This window comes from Medicago sativa, chromosome 1 (genome assembly GCF_051527215.1).
Source record: "Medicago sativa cultivar Bolivia chromosome 1, Bolivia_mono, whole genome shotgun sequence".
Classification (NCBI taxonomy): Eukaryota; Viridiplantae; Streptophyta; class Magnoliopsida; order Fabales; family Fabaceae; genus Medicago; species Medicago sativa.
Window position 1 is genome coordinate 30,733,271 of NC_140749.1, and position 13,721 is coordinate 30,746,991.

At 35.2% G+C, this 13,721-nt stretch overlaps 1 protein-coding gene across 1 annotated transcript; it reads right to left on the reverse strand.

Moving 5' to 3' along the window:
- Positions 1 to 10,021: 10,021 nt before the first annotated feature.
- LOC146954221 (glutamate--tRNA ligase, cytoplasmic-like) lies at positions 10,022 to 13,259 on the reverse strand. The gene is made up of 5 exons (XM_085743939.1): positions 13,228 to 13,259; positions 12,843 to 13,036; positions 11,424 to 12,556; positions 10,793 to 11,260; positions 10,022 to 10,432 (listed from the first exon to the last, which is right to left on the reverse strand). Exons 1-5 carry the CDS (start codon positions 13,257 to 13,259, stop codon positions 10,199 to 10,201), a joined length of 2,061 nt encoding a protein of 686 aa, XP_085600065.1. The 3' UTR covers positions 10,022 to 10,198.
- Between the last annotated feature and the right edge of the window lie 462 nt (positions 13,260 to 13,721).

Below are 13,721 nucleotides of genomic sequence, written 5' to 3' on the forward strand. Positions count from 1 at the left end.
GTAAAAGTACAACCATTTCAGGACTGATTTAGCAAATAAATTGTTTAGAAGCTCGATTGTACAATCATATACTGCTTCTTTCTCAGGGATATGCTTGTTTCAGAGAGCAGCACCATCAGCTGAAACTGATATAATTAAAAACAAGGCGAAACTAAAATTAGTATTCTTCACTTATAGGGATTCCAGTTTACAAACTTCAAGGTTGCAACGAAGACTATCAGGGATGAATTATCATCTCTAGATAATCCTTGTGCAGTTATGGGTTGACCTTTGAAGCTTGTGTTTTAGAATACAAATTGTCATGGTTGAAAGTTGATAAAGTGGTTTGCAAGAAATTAAATGCAGCTTAAGAAAATCCAACAACAAGAAAGAGCGTCGGATTCTTCGTCGAGCTTCAAAACGTCTAGTTGGATTTGAACATGTTGTCTCCTCTAAAAAAAAGTTCTAGAATATAAAAAAGACTAAAGATATGCCAATGCAAACTTGCGGTAAAGATAGGGTCAAGCATATATGAATCTTGTGGATCATACACCAATAGATTGAGATTCACCAGGTAAAAGCATCAACTCCACATATCTTACCCACAGCTAAAAATCAAGTGAAGAAACTTGAATATGATGTTAGTGAATAACGACGAATATAAACTTCGATTTTGTGCCTCCGTTGACCTTCTCAAACATTAATTTTATGATCAAATTCGAAGAATGGGCTTTTGATTCTTCATTATTCACTATTTCATTTTAAGTTTCTTTATCTGAATCTATTGGTGCACGATCCACAAGATTTCTATATGGTTGACCCTCCCTTTACAATAAGTATGCATTGATATCACCTTTAGTCTTTTTTATTTTATACTCTGGAACTTTTCTATAGGAGACAAGGATGTTCATCAACTTAGCTTTAAATCCAACTAAAAGTTTTGAACCATAAAGACAAATTCTATTCTCTTTCTTGTTGTTGGATATGTTTGAGAGAATTAAATTTCTAACAAATCACTTTTTGCACTCTCAATGGTGTGCAATTTGTTTTATAAAACACAATCTTCAAAGGTCAACCCATGGTTACAACAAGGATTATCTTAGACATGATTTGCTTCACGCATGGAAACTAAAAACCTTGGGTGGTGAAGATTACTTATTTTGTGTTGGCCTAGTGGTTGCTCTTTGAAAGTTGCATAACCTTCAGAAAGTATGCCGCAATTTCTGGAACCTCGAAATCCACCTAAACATCTCGCTAATCTCTTCCCCAAATCCATTAGTATTATAGCTTCAACGTCAAAATCTCCAACACCAGCTACGACGTTGCTTCGTCTACTACTTGCAATGAAGAATCTAACAAGAACCTCGAAACGACATCACTCTAGAGAGACTATCAACATAATCCTTCAACTAGTTACCTTCACTGACCAAATTCGCCTGAGAAACCATCAGAGTCCCCACCTCCATCGCAAGTACAGCCGCATTGTCTTTTTCTTTGAAAAATATTATCCGATTAGTTTTTTCCAAATGGAACTCAGCTTCTTCGTTGACGAAATACTCAAATGTACCGATTGAGTAAGTCCTTCGGTCAGTTTTTTTACTGTCAGTTGCGATGGCTTCGCGGCAGTTGTTGATGTTTCTTATGTCCAAACGAAAGTCGTTGTTACCAGAAGAAGTGGAGGAGGGACGGAAAATCTACTGACGATCGTTATGGTGATCATTAGCAACCAATAACAACAAATTTCGTTTGGAGATAAGAAACATCAGCAACCGCCGCGAAGCTATCGCAACTGACTGTAACAATGTCGCTGGAGAAATTGACTGGAGAACTACTCAGTCAGCAGTATTTAATAGACGAAGAAGTTGAGATTTCATTTGGAAACACTAATCGGAGAATATTTTTCGGTGAAAAAGACGATGTGGCAGTGCTTGCGGTGAAGGTGGAGACTCCGGTGGTTTCTTAGGCGAGTTTGGTCGGCGAAGGTAACTGGTTGAAGGATTATGTTGATAGTCTTTCTAGAGTGGTGTCATTTGTAGGTTCAGGAAGATTCTTTCCAGGAAGTAGTAGAAGAAACGACGTCGTAGCTGGAGTTGGAGTTTTTGATGTTTAAACTAATACTAATGGATTTGGGGAAGATATTAGCGAGATGTTTAGGTTGAATACCATTATTCTTTGCCAAATCTACATGGGACTTTTTGAGAGAATATGATATGGTAATGATACTCAAATTGAAATAATGCTAAACTACAATAGCATTGAATTCAAGATTTAACAAGTAAAATATCAGTATTTTAAAGTTCGATTTTTGTTTTTCAAGGTAAATTTGAAAAACCAACCTGATGAGATTTTGGGTTCTTTATGAGGTTGGATTTCCCAAGCCATGAGAGGGTCTTCAGAGATGGAGAAAGGAAGGCGGAGAATAGAATAAAGAATGCACATGTAATGCACAAAAACAAGTTCATCACAATTCACACACAACATAATAGTGATTTTTAGTACAGAAAATTCTCATAAATCAACTACAGGTGAAGAACTGGTTGGTTTCAAGAACCCTAAGATTTTGAGCAATTAAGATAAAATCAAATCAACAAAGAAGCATATTTCACTTCCATTCTAAATTCTATTTATCATGATATCTCATCTTAACAAGGATGATTCATCAGTAACCAAAAATAGACATAATCAAACATCATGAATTGTTCATGGTAAATAGAAGCGGTACCTGGTTGAAGTGAAGGATGTTTGCAGAGCCACTTGAATCCATTATTCTGTCACTTCAACATGAAGTCATAAATAAAAGACAAGGCCATAAGTAGTATCAAATTATATTTCTGAATATGAAATCATAAATAAGGTCGCAAGTTCGCAACAGTCATGAACTCCTCCTAATTACCACTATTTCCTTTGAAAATAAGTCTTTCTAACAATGGGCCCTTCTAATCCCTAAACCCTAAATCCCATGCTCGGCATTATATTCAAACAAGAGGAAAATAACGATAAACAAAAAATAATATTAGACAAGTAATATAGGTTCTATTCATTACACGCTGCCATCACGATAAAGAATGAATTTGGTAATTAGTTTGTTTTGTTTTGTAAAGGGAATTTAAAGAGGTTTATATTGATGAAGGCCAGAGTCTTGAGATACTATGTTAAGGGAATTTTGGAAAGAGTTCAAGATTACTCTTATCAATTGGAAAGAGTTCAAGGTTACTCTTATAACATTAACCACGCTTTAGTAGACCATACAAGTAATTCACATATAATTGTGAGAAACTTTGGCAACAAGTAAGGGAGAGAGGAAGTAAGGGAGAGAGAAGAAAAGGATTCAAAGTTTCAGAGTATGTTTCGGTGTGTGGAATGAACTATATGAGCTCTCTATTTATAGAGAAAATTTACAACTTATATGTGAGAAACTTTGGCAACAAGTAATTTAGTAAAAAAATATCTCAAATTGAGTACTAAAATATATCATATTGAGTACAAAAAAATATAATATATTATGTACCAAAATATATTTCAGATCAAGTACCAAAATATATTAGGCGTACTAAAATATTTTAGATTACGTTCAAAAATATTTTTGTAAAACTTGAAGACTAAGAAAGCTGTTTGTGATAATGTTTAAATTAATTAATTAATTAATTAATTAATTTAACATTTCCAAATAATTTAACATTTCACATACTTATGTACCCCTTAGAGGTACATCCTCGCTATATAAACACTACTAATATGTGTGATCTATCCAACACAAAACTTTCCATTTTTTCAATTCACACAAATTCTACCAAACTTACGAATTATGTTTAGTCTTTTAACTCTTAATTTCCACACATGTTCCAACATATACAAACATCAAAACAACATAAACATCAAGGTTTGACTTAATTATTTATTTATTTATTTATTGTGTTTCAATACTTGCAAATTAATGCCAATGTAAAAGTTAAGGATCAAGGTTTGACTTATTTATTTATTTATTTACATGAAGAGTTATAAGAGTAAATGCCAATGAATATCGGAATTTACTCATAAAAGTTAATTAAGGAATGTAGAAAGTGTAGAGAAAATGGACATCCACACTCATATTTATATTATTCATAACTGGTTCATCTTCATCCTTGTGTTTTCTCATTGCTATGCCTTGCCTGTGTCCCAAGTAACTTGAATTCAGCTGACAAAACTGTTTTTTGAACGTTTGAATTGGGTCATTTCTGTTTGAATCGTATCACCCAAAGTCTCTGACTTGGGGCGAATCTTTTCAAGCTATTTTGAATCGTATCACATAATCTTTCTGACTTGCTTTGAATCGATTCAAAATAATTTGAATTGTGTCAACCTCCATCCTGGGGATTATGAATAGATTCAAATCTTGTATGATACTTATCAAGATATCTTGGGATATGATATCTATCAAGATAAATGAAAAACTTTGAGAGTTGACAAACCATTTCTCTGTGATTTAACCATCTTTTGCAATTCTCTTAACAAGAAGAGCTCGTCTTTCTTTTCTCGTAAACATAGCAGAACCATGAATTTAAATTGCTCAAACAGTTGGTAGGGAGAAGAGAGAACAAGGGAACATGTCATGATCAGAGTACTATGAGTCAATAGCATATCAATAGAAAGTGTTATCAGTAATTATACTTGCATTGAAAAAAATGTTTTCCCAGACAAGCAGCCATTGCTTCTGTCACTGGATTCTGTTATGGCAGTCTTCCTTTTGTTTACCTAGGAGTTCCTCTTTTCAAGGGAAGGCCTAAAACTATATATCTAAAACCTATATTTGACAGAATTAAAGCCAAATTAGGAGCTTGGAAAGGCAAGTTATTGTCTATAATTGGAAGGGTTCAACTTGTTAACTCTGTTATAAGTAGCATGTTGGTCTACACTTTCCATGTTTACAAGTGGCCAAAAAGTCTTTTGAATGAACTCTCAAAAGTTATCAGGAACTTTATATGGAGTGGAGATGTCTCTTATAGGAAGATTTGCACTGTATCTTGGAAGGAGGTCTGCAAGCCTAGAAATGAATGAGGCCTTGCTGTCAAAGACCCTTATTTGATGAATCAAGCTTCTCTCCTGCATTTAACATGGAAACTGCTCACTTCCAATGAGCCTTGGGCTCAGATGTGCAGGGTCAGATTTCTCAATCAAGGTAAGGCTAAAACCTATCACATTTCTTCATCTATCTGGTTGGGAATGAAGCCTTTTCTTGTCCATATTTTTGAACATGCCACTTGGTCCATTGACAATGGTCAATCTGTGTTTTTCTGGAAAGATAAATGGCTGGACAGAGTTATAGCTGATGCTTGGAGGATCCCTGATCATGTCTCTAGACATCTGTCTATGAAGGTTGCTGACTACATAGTGGAGGGAAGTTGAAATATTCCACCTTACTTCACTCCTAAAGACAGTCAGTTAGCTGAAAAGATCAAGAAACTTACTCTTCCTTTGGAGGACACACCGGATAAGCTGAACTGGACTTCTGCTATTGATGGTAATCTCACTAATAAGCTCTCTTATGCTTTTCTTGCTGGGTCTGGACAGAAAAATAGCTGGCACAAACTTATTTGGAACTCTTTTATACCTCCGTCAAGAGCTTTTATTGTCTGGAGATTATTACACAATAAAATCCCCACTGATGACAATCTTAGGACTAGAGGTTGTATAATTGTTTCTATATGTTGCTTTTGTAGGCATGCCTATGAATCTTCTACTCATTTATTCTTCCACTATCCTATTACTTCATCTCTTTGGGATTGGCTCAGCAAGGGCTCTGAACAGGTTCTTGATTTGTCTAATTGCCTCAATTTATTGTTAAGTGTCAAAGGAAAGGGAAGCAAAATGGTGCAGCAGGTTTTAGCTTCTGCTATTGTGCATATTATTTGGGCTATATGGATGGAACGAAATTCTAGATACTTCAATAACCAAAACAAAAGTATGCTTTCTCTTACTCACAACATTATCTCTGAAGTAGCTCTTAGTTTCAAGCTGGTTATTGCTCAAGGTTCTACCTCCATGACTGACTTCAAATTATCACAACTATTTGGGATCCCTTTCAAATTAGGCAGAGTGGTCCCTGTTCAAGATGTTCACTGGATATATCCCTCTTTGGGTTGTGTTAAAATTAATTGTGATGGTTCCTCTGTTGGGTCTCATCCTTGTGGCTCTATTGGGATTGTTTACAGGAGTGCTTCTCTCTTTCTTGGTGCCTTTTCTCAAAATATAGGCTATGCTTATGCTCTTGAGGCTGAGTTTTGTGCATGCATGATGGCCATTGAAAGAGCTTCTGAGATGTGCTTAGCTGATATTTGGTTGGAAACAGATTCTTTGATAGTGTGTAAGGCTCTATCGGATCAGGTGGGAATTCCCTGGAGAATGCGTAACAGATGGCTGAACTGCATGTTTTTTTGGCTTAGCATTAGGAGCAGATTTTCTCATATTCTTAGAGAAGGCAATCTGGCTGCGGATGCCATGGCCAAGAATGGTCAAGGGCTAGCTCCAATGTCCTCTCAGTGGTGGGACACACCACCCGCTTTTGTTGCTTCTTTTCTTTCTAGAGATAGTGCAGGGTTACCTTTTTCTAGAACTATTATGGATTAACTTTGTAAGCGGTTCAGGCAGCTCCTGATATTTTATTGCAGTTTTTCACTTGATCAAAAAAAAAAGAAAAAAATGTTTTCACTACGCCTTAATTTATTTAATGATGCTTTTATGTTATCATACTCATCAATACATAACATTCATTTGTATCTAGATTGATTGGAAACATGCAAGAGAGCATAGTGATGAATCTCTGATTTAAAAGTCGACTTTCTACTCAAAGATTGCAGACAATACAGGAAAATACGATCCAAAACACTTTGCAGAAAATTAGATAACATGTTTTTGTATCTTTAAACTGAAACTTTAAACATCTTTTTTAATGGCAAATGTTTGTAGTTTTTAGACTAATATTTACTCATTACCCATTGGTTCAAAATAGTTGAGTTAACCAACCCTCTAATTGAAATAAACATTTTTTTTAAAGGTTGAAATTATAAACATTTTCTTTAACGGCAAATGTTAGTAGTTGAAACTTGTCATAAAAAAAAAACATGACAAGTTTTCGTATGGATTGCTGCTGAATTGAGTATCGTTTCCAGTGTGTGACAAAACCATCTACATGTGCATAGAAGCAATCATTTACATGCTCAAAATTCAACCGTAGGCAATATATATACATATCAAATTTATGATAAATATGCCGTTGTTAAAATGATTTTATTCTTGATTTGAGACCTGAACTTTTCTTTTGAAAGATTGTGATTGAGCTGCTGTCATATTATCTTTATTTCTCAATCTCGTTTTTAATTTAGTTATTTTTCCATGCTGTTTTAATATTTACTTTTCTGCATTGCTGCATAATTCTGATTTTTCGCAATCTGTTTGTACACAATATCGATTTTGCATTTCTGTTTCTGCGCGTTTCTGCATAATTGAGTTCTGTCTTGGCCATTTAGTGCACTAATGTTGTTGCACCAAACAAATTGCATGTCCTTGAAAACTCTATGGTTTCGAATTTCAATTCTATTTAAAAATTGTAGATGCAGCTTCCATAGCTGATGACATTTTTCACTCAAAAAAATAGCTGACATTTTTCATCTTTTATTTTTTAGTATACTTGAATTTTTACCATTTATTTCCATAAAGGTCAAATTGTTGTGTTTAATATTTACAACTCCTGATGTACATTTGGTGTTGATAACTTACATGAAATATTCCTCTAAAAAAAACTCGCATGAAATATCATGGCCCAAAAAGATAATTGGAAATGGAGAGATGATGACGAAAAATCATGGACCGAGTTCTCAACAATATGTGACATTGTTGTCGATAGAAAAGAAAATATTAATGACCAAGGTTCACCGCGATGGGAAAATATAAAAATCATAAGTCAATTGCAAGTTGATAAACATGAAATGTAGCTACTATTTCAATTTCGGTATATATATTAGTTATTTAAAATTTAAGTGTGCCTATATATAATTAGTTGATAATCGGTTCCTTCGGTGTCAAGATCTAACACTTAGCAACTTGGCTCACACAAATAGTCCAAGGAATCATCTAAGTATAGATTCATGTAAATGTACTTCTATCTCCGACCTTCATATAATTGCACCAAAAGATAATCCAAACATTGATGGGATGGATATGTCACATTGATCGAACATCAACATTGAGAATTCAATCATTCGAAATGGTCATTATGAAACAATAACTTCAAATCTAGATTTATATTCCTTTTCACACACTTGTATGAAAATAAAGTACAATCTAGAGTTGAAAATAGAGTACAACCTAGAGTTGATATAGAGGAATATTAATCTAGGGTTGAAGTTATTTATTATAATGACCATTTACAATGCTTGAATTCTTAATGATGATGTTGGATGAACATTAAATATCAAAAACATCGTTGTTTGAACTATCTTGTGGTACAATTATATCAATGTCAAAGAACTCTTGTGTTCCGTTTTCGATGCAGCTGCCCCGGTTTCACATATTGTAGAGCATGTTGACGTGCATGATGAATTGGATTCTAATACTTTGGTTTTTCCTAGACAAGATTCCCCTTTTCTGGTCCGAAATATCCCCCATAAGGAAGCTAGCATAGACAACACAGATGAAGATTCACGGTCTTCTGGTTCAGATCCCACATTGACGTCTCAGCAGGAGGTTCTGGCTGCCTCGGCCAGCAGTGCACATGCAACTTTGGATGGTGTTCACAGTGCGATACAGCAGATGGCAGGTGTTGCTGCTGTCAACTCGGATATTCTAGGTGTTAATGAATGCGGAGGCAGCAACTTTCATGTGTTTGGTCCCGAAAATCAGTTACATCCTAATATTCACACCAGTCCTTTCAAGAAAACAAAAACAAAAACTGAAGCAAGCACAAGTTCTCGGCAAGCCGACGTATCGAACCCGCTCAACCGAGAAGCATCACCACCTGCTCAATGAATATATTTTATTGGAATGCCAGAGGTATTGGTAACTCGGATACTAGAGTTACTTTAAAGAATTTAATTATGTCTCACAAGCCGATTTTAATTTTTCTTGTGGAACCTATGATTTCTTTTACTCAAGTTCCCCCTTTGGTTTTGGAATAGTGTCGGGATAACTAAATATTGCATAAATGATAGAGGTCCTTTGTTGCCAAATCTTTGGGCACTTTGGGGGATTGATATTAATCCAATAATTTTTTATGTATCTGCTCAATGTATTGCTATGGAAATTTCTATTCAACAATCTACTATTTATATCGCCGCTGTTTATGCCAGTACTGATTACATAATTTGACGCCAATTATGTGCTGATCTTACTCATCTTCAAGGTTGTTTTCATGGGCCTTGGTTGTTCGTTGAGGATTTTAATGCGGTGTTGGGAGCTCATGAAAAGCGCGGTCGTCGACCACCTCCTTCTTTGTCATGTACGGATTTTATACTTGGTCTAATGGCAGGTTTGGAATGGATAATGTTGCTCTTCAATGGTTGATGACAAGGATAATCAACTGCTCTTTAAATTATCGTCTCATGATGACATCAAAGCAGCGGTTTTTGATTTGAATGGGGATGGGGCACCGGGTCCGGAAGGTTTTGGTGGACATTTTTTTGAAACTTTTTGAGACATTGTGAAGACTGATGTGGTGCAGTCGGTGCAAGATTTTTTTCTTTCAGGCGTGCTAGCTCCTAATATTAACTATAATTTAATTGTTCTTATTCCTAAGGTGCCAGGGGCAAATGGCATGAGTGATTTTCGCCCAATCGCTGTAGTGAATTTTCAATTTAAGATTGTCACAAAAATTCTTGCAAATAGATTGGCTATAAATACAATAATGTTAAGTGATAGCAGCAAAGAGAGTGACATTCACGGTACAACAAAACACACAAATTCAGAAATAATATGGTTATTCATTTTACTATTATTGATTCCATATCGCTTTGACTTGAATCATATTCATTTGGTATTCGGCAAAAGCATAAACTAAAATAACAAGGTAACAACATACTCACAATTTGTCCACAAAAAACAGAGAATATATTCAAACTGCTAGTCGACAAACCAAATAAAAGGTTGCTTATAAGCATATATAACACTGTAGTGACGGTCGTACACATTAAAATAATTCCACAAAGCTATCCAAATTACCAACTTGTCATTAAAAAACAAAAGTTTTTTACTTCAAAGATGTCTGCTGCCTGCCATCTGGGATTGCAAATAACACGATTGGTTTTGAAGGCTGAACGAAGGGTACATCACACCTGAAATATCCCTTTCTCTCCAGCTGCAATACTTCTCCACGCTTAAGATATCGCATATTGGAGTCTCCATATGCTAGAATCTCCTTTTTTGTGCAAGGGTTAAGTACGTCAAGGAAATTCTCTTCTTTCCCATTCTCATCTTTCTCAAGCTGCAAACAAAGCAAATAAAAACTTAAACAGGGAAGCAAGCAGGTTTGATGTATATTAAGTATGAGTAGATGAAATGAACACTGAACCAAAGTGTCTATGCATAGGGTATGCACTTTTAAGAGAATGGGATCAGGATGGACAATAATAAGGACAATATGGTGCTATAAAACTAGTTCCATGGAAAGTTCATGAAAGGTCAGATAATAGCCGTTAACAAATTCTTATAACATATATGGAAGGTTCATGATTTGGTTGTGTCAGTAGAAATTGTATGGACACGTGAATTTCTCGTGGAAATGTTCACATATTATATATTTTCCTTTATTAATGACAGAAACAAACAGAAGCCAAGCACATACCTTTTTCTTCGTAATGAGGTAATCAAACTCCGTCAATGTCAGGCTAACTAGTTCGTCTAACTCAGGTAGCCAAGTGAGCTTCAGTTTTGTGGTCTTCACAGATCCTTCAAGATGTAAAACACCACTTAACCCTGTGACATTCCCATCTTGGTCCTTATCTACTTCCTTTACTATGGCATTTCCCCAATCCATCAAGGTTACTTCCTCACCTGCTGATACGGACTCTGCGTCAGCATAGTCAATCCATATCCTTTTTGTATATGTGGTATCTTTATTCCCAGCAGCTTCATACTTTTTGTGCCTAGGTATGATGCGGACAAATGATTTCTCAGGACCATCAGTGAGGGTTAACAATACACGTCTATCCGCAATGACCGCAGTGTGTCTGGGACATACAGGGTCAATAATTTTTTTATTGATGGTCCAGAGTTTGTCCCATTCCATGAGATTGAGATTTTTTGATGCCCCCTGTACAAGTACAGAGAACAGTGATCAACATTTTAAGCATGGATATACAACAAAAAAGTAAAAAAGAAGAAAAGAGTATGACAACTAAACGCCATATTCTTATTTGTTAGTAAGTGCATATTTTCTTTTAGATGTATAAAAGAAAGCAAAACCTTGTACATACTTGTTCAACAATAAATTGGATTAGCGCTTCAATTTTCAAGCCTCTACGCACAATTCCTTGCAGTGTAGGAAATCGTGGATCATCCCATGATTCAAGTTCAATTTCTTTATTATCAATAAACCATGAAAGCTTTCGTTTGCTGAGAAGAGTGTAGACCATATTCAACCGGCTAATTTCGTATATGAGAACTTTCTTAACTCCCATGTCCTCTTGAATCCTGTGATACTGAGCATTACGATCATGGTATTCACTTGACCGAAGGGCATGAGTGATACCTTCACGAGCATCAACAAATGGACAGGCAAAATCATAAGTTGGATACACTTTATACTTGGATCCAATTTCAATTCTATGATGAGGCACCAAATTGCAACGATAATAAACAGGATCACGGAGTGATTTGTTTGGATCTTGCATATCCAACTTCCCACGGACACAACACTGCACGCCTATCTCTGATCCTGCAATCATTTCCTTCCATAATTTCAAATTCTCCTCTACACTATGGTTTCTACATTTAGACTCTATGCCAGGCCTTCTCTCCTTTTTCATTTGTTCATCTGGAGTGTCATCAACATATGCCTTACCCTGGCTAATTAATTTTTCAGCCAGTTCCATCAACTCAGGGAAGTAATCTGATGTATACGTAATTTTTTCATATTTGACACCCAACATCTCAACATCCTTTTTCAAATTGTCCACAAATTCTTTTTTTTCTTTTTCAGGATTTGTATCATCGAAACGCAAAATAACCTGACCTTTGTATCTCTCAGCAAAATACTTGTTCAACAGAGCTGCTTTTGCGTGTCCATTATGAAGATAGCCACTGGGTTCAGGTGCAAATCGCAAGCGAACTTTTCCAACTTCAGCATCTGGAAGATCTATCTCTGCCGAAGCCTTGCCTCCTCCCTTAATGTTATCAGAAAAATCCCCATTCACATTCTTCACTTTTTCCTTGACGACTGGCTGGTCTTTTGGCTCGGTTGCAGATGACTCTCCCGATCCTTTTTTGCCAATATAATCAATATATTCATTTAATGCAGTACCATGTTCTGCCACTATTGAATTGTACCATCGTGCAAGATTTTGATATTTCTTTGATTTCCTCAAGCTTTCCCATCTCTTTCCAGCACCTGAAAAGGCATAGTGTAGTTGGAGATGACATGAACCATCAAGAGTATGATGAAATTAAACAATCAGCCACAACAATAGATTATTTTTGTCCAAACAATAGAGCAAAGCGGATCTAGTTTAAGTTGCAAGCTAGATTCTAGATAAGGCAACAATAAACCCTGTCAGCAGGGATACAACTAGGAAATATCCACAAAATGCAATCACTAAACAAACACAAGGATTTCCTTTTCCATAGGAATCACAGGTAAAGATGAATAGGTATAGGTATCATAAAAATATATTTACCTGCAAGACCTGCGCAGATAGCTAGATCTGCGATTGATAATGAATAACCAACTAAAAATGTACGCTTCTCCAAGTAGTCATCAATATACTTGCATCCATTTTCAAAAGCAGGGCCTGATGAGAGTACAGGTGCATACCCTAGCCATTCATCAATCTGAAAAGTCAAAGAAACACAGGAAATAAGTAAACAACAACTAACAAAAGAAAAGCGAGCAAACCGTCAATTTGATCCCTAAACAATCACTCACCCTCGAACTATGTCTCTGAACTATAGAATTCTAATTAACAAACCCTAAACTATTGTCAACCTATAAACCCTAAACCCTAAAATTAACGGTTAAACTAACTTATAATACCAACGTATAAACTCAAAATTATGTCTTACCAAACAGACCCTAATACGTAAGTGTTTATCATGATAAGTGCTTGTGATATAAGCTGCAAATAAGTTGTTTAACCAAACAGGACCTTAAAAGACAATTAAAAACTCGAGTTTTAGACAACATCACTTATTCAATGTGAACAAAAATATCTCAATTGAGTAATTCACATATTAGATCTAGTACAAAAATATCTCAATTGAGTACCAAAATATATTATATTACGTACCAAAATATATTTGAGTACCAAAATATATTATATTATGTACCAAAATATATTTCAGATCAAGCACTAAATATATTAGGCTGCATACTAAAATATTTCAGATTGTGTTCCAAAATATTCTAGATTGTGTTCAAAAATATTTTAGCATAACTTGGGGACTAAGAAAGCACTTTCTAGTAATGATTTTATTATTTAATTTATCATTTCCAAATAATAAAATACATACATATATATATATATATATATATATATATATATATATATTTATTTAGT

Bases quoted from the DNA above. Each gene is read 5' to 3' on its own strand.
- LOC146954221 (XM_085743939.1), bottom strand. From the start codon at position 13,259: ATGATAAACACTTACGTATTAGGGTCTGTTTG. The intron at 11,261-11,423 runs GTATGTACAAGG...GTACTTGTACAG, and splicing joins TCCAATTTATTGTTGAACAA to GGGGCATCAAAAAATCTCAA. The intron at 10,433-10,792 runs GTATGTGCTTGG...CTTTGTTTGCAG, and splicing joins ACCTCATTACGAAGAAAAAG to CTTGAGAAAGATGAGAATGG.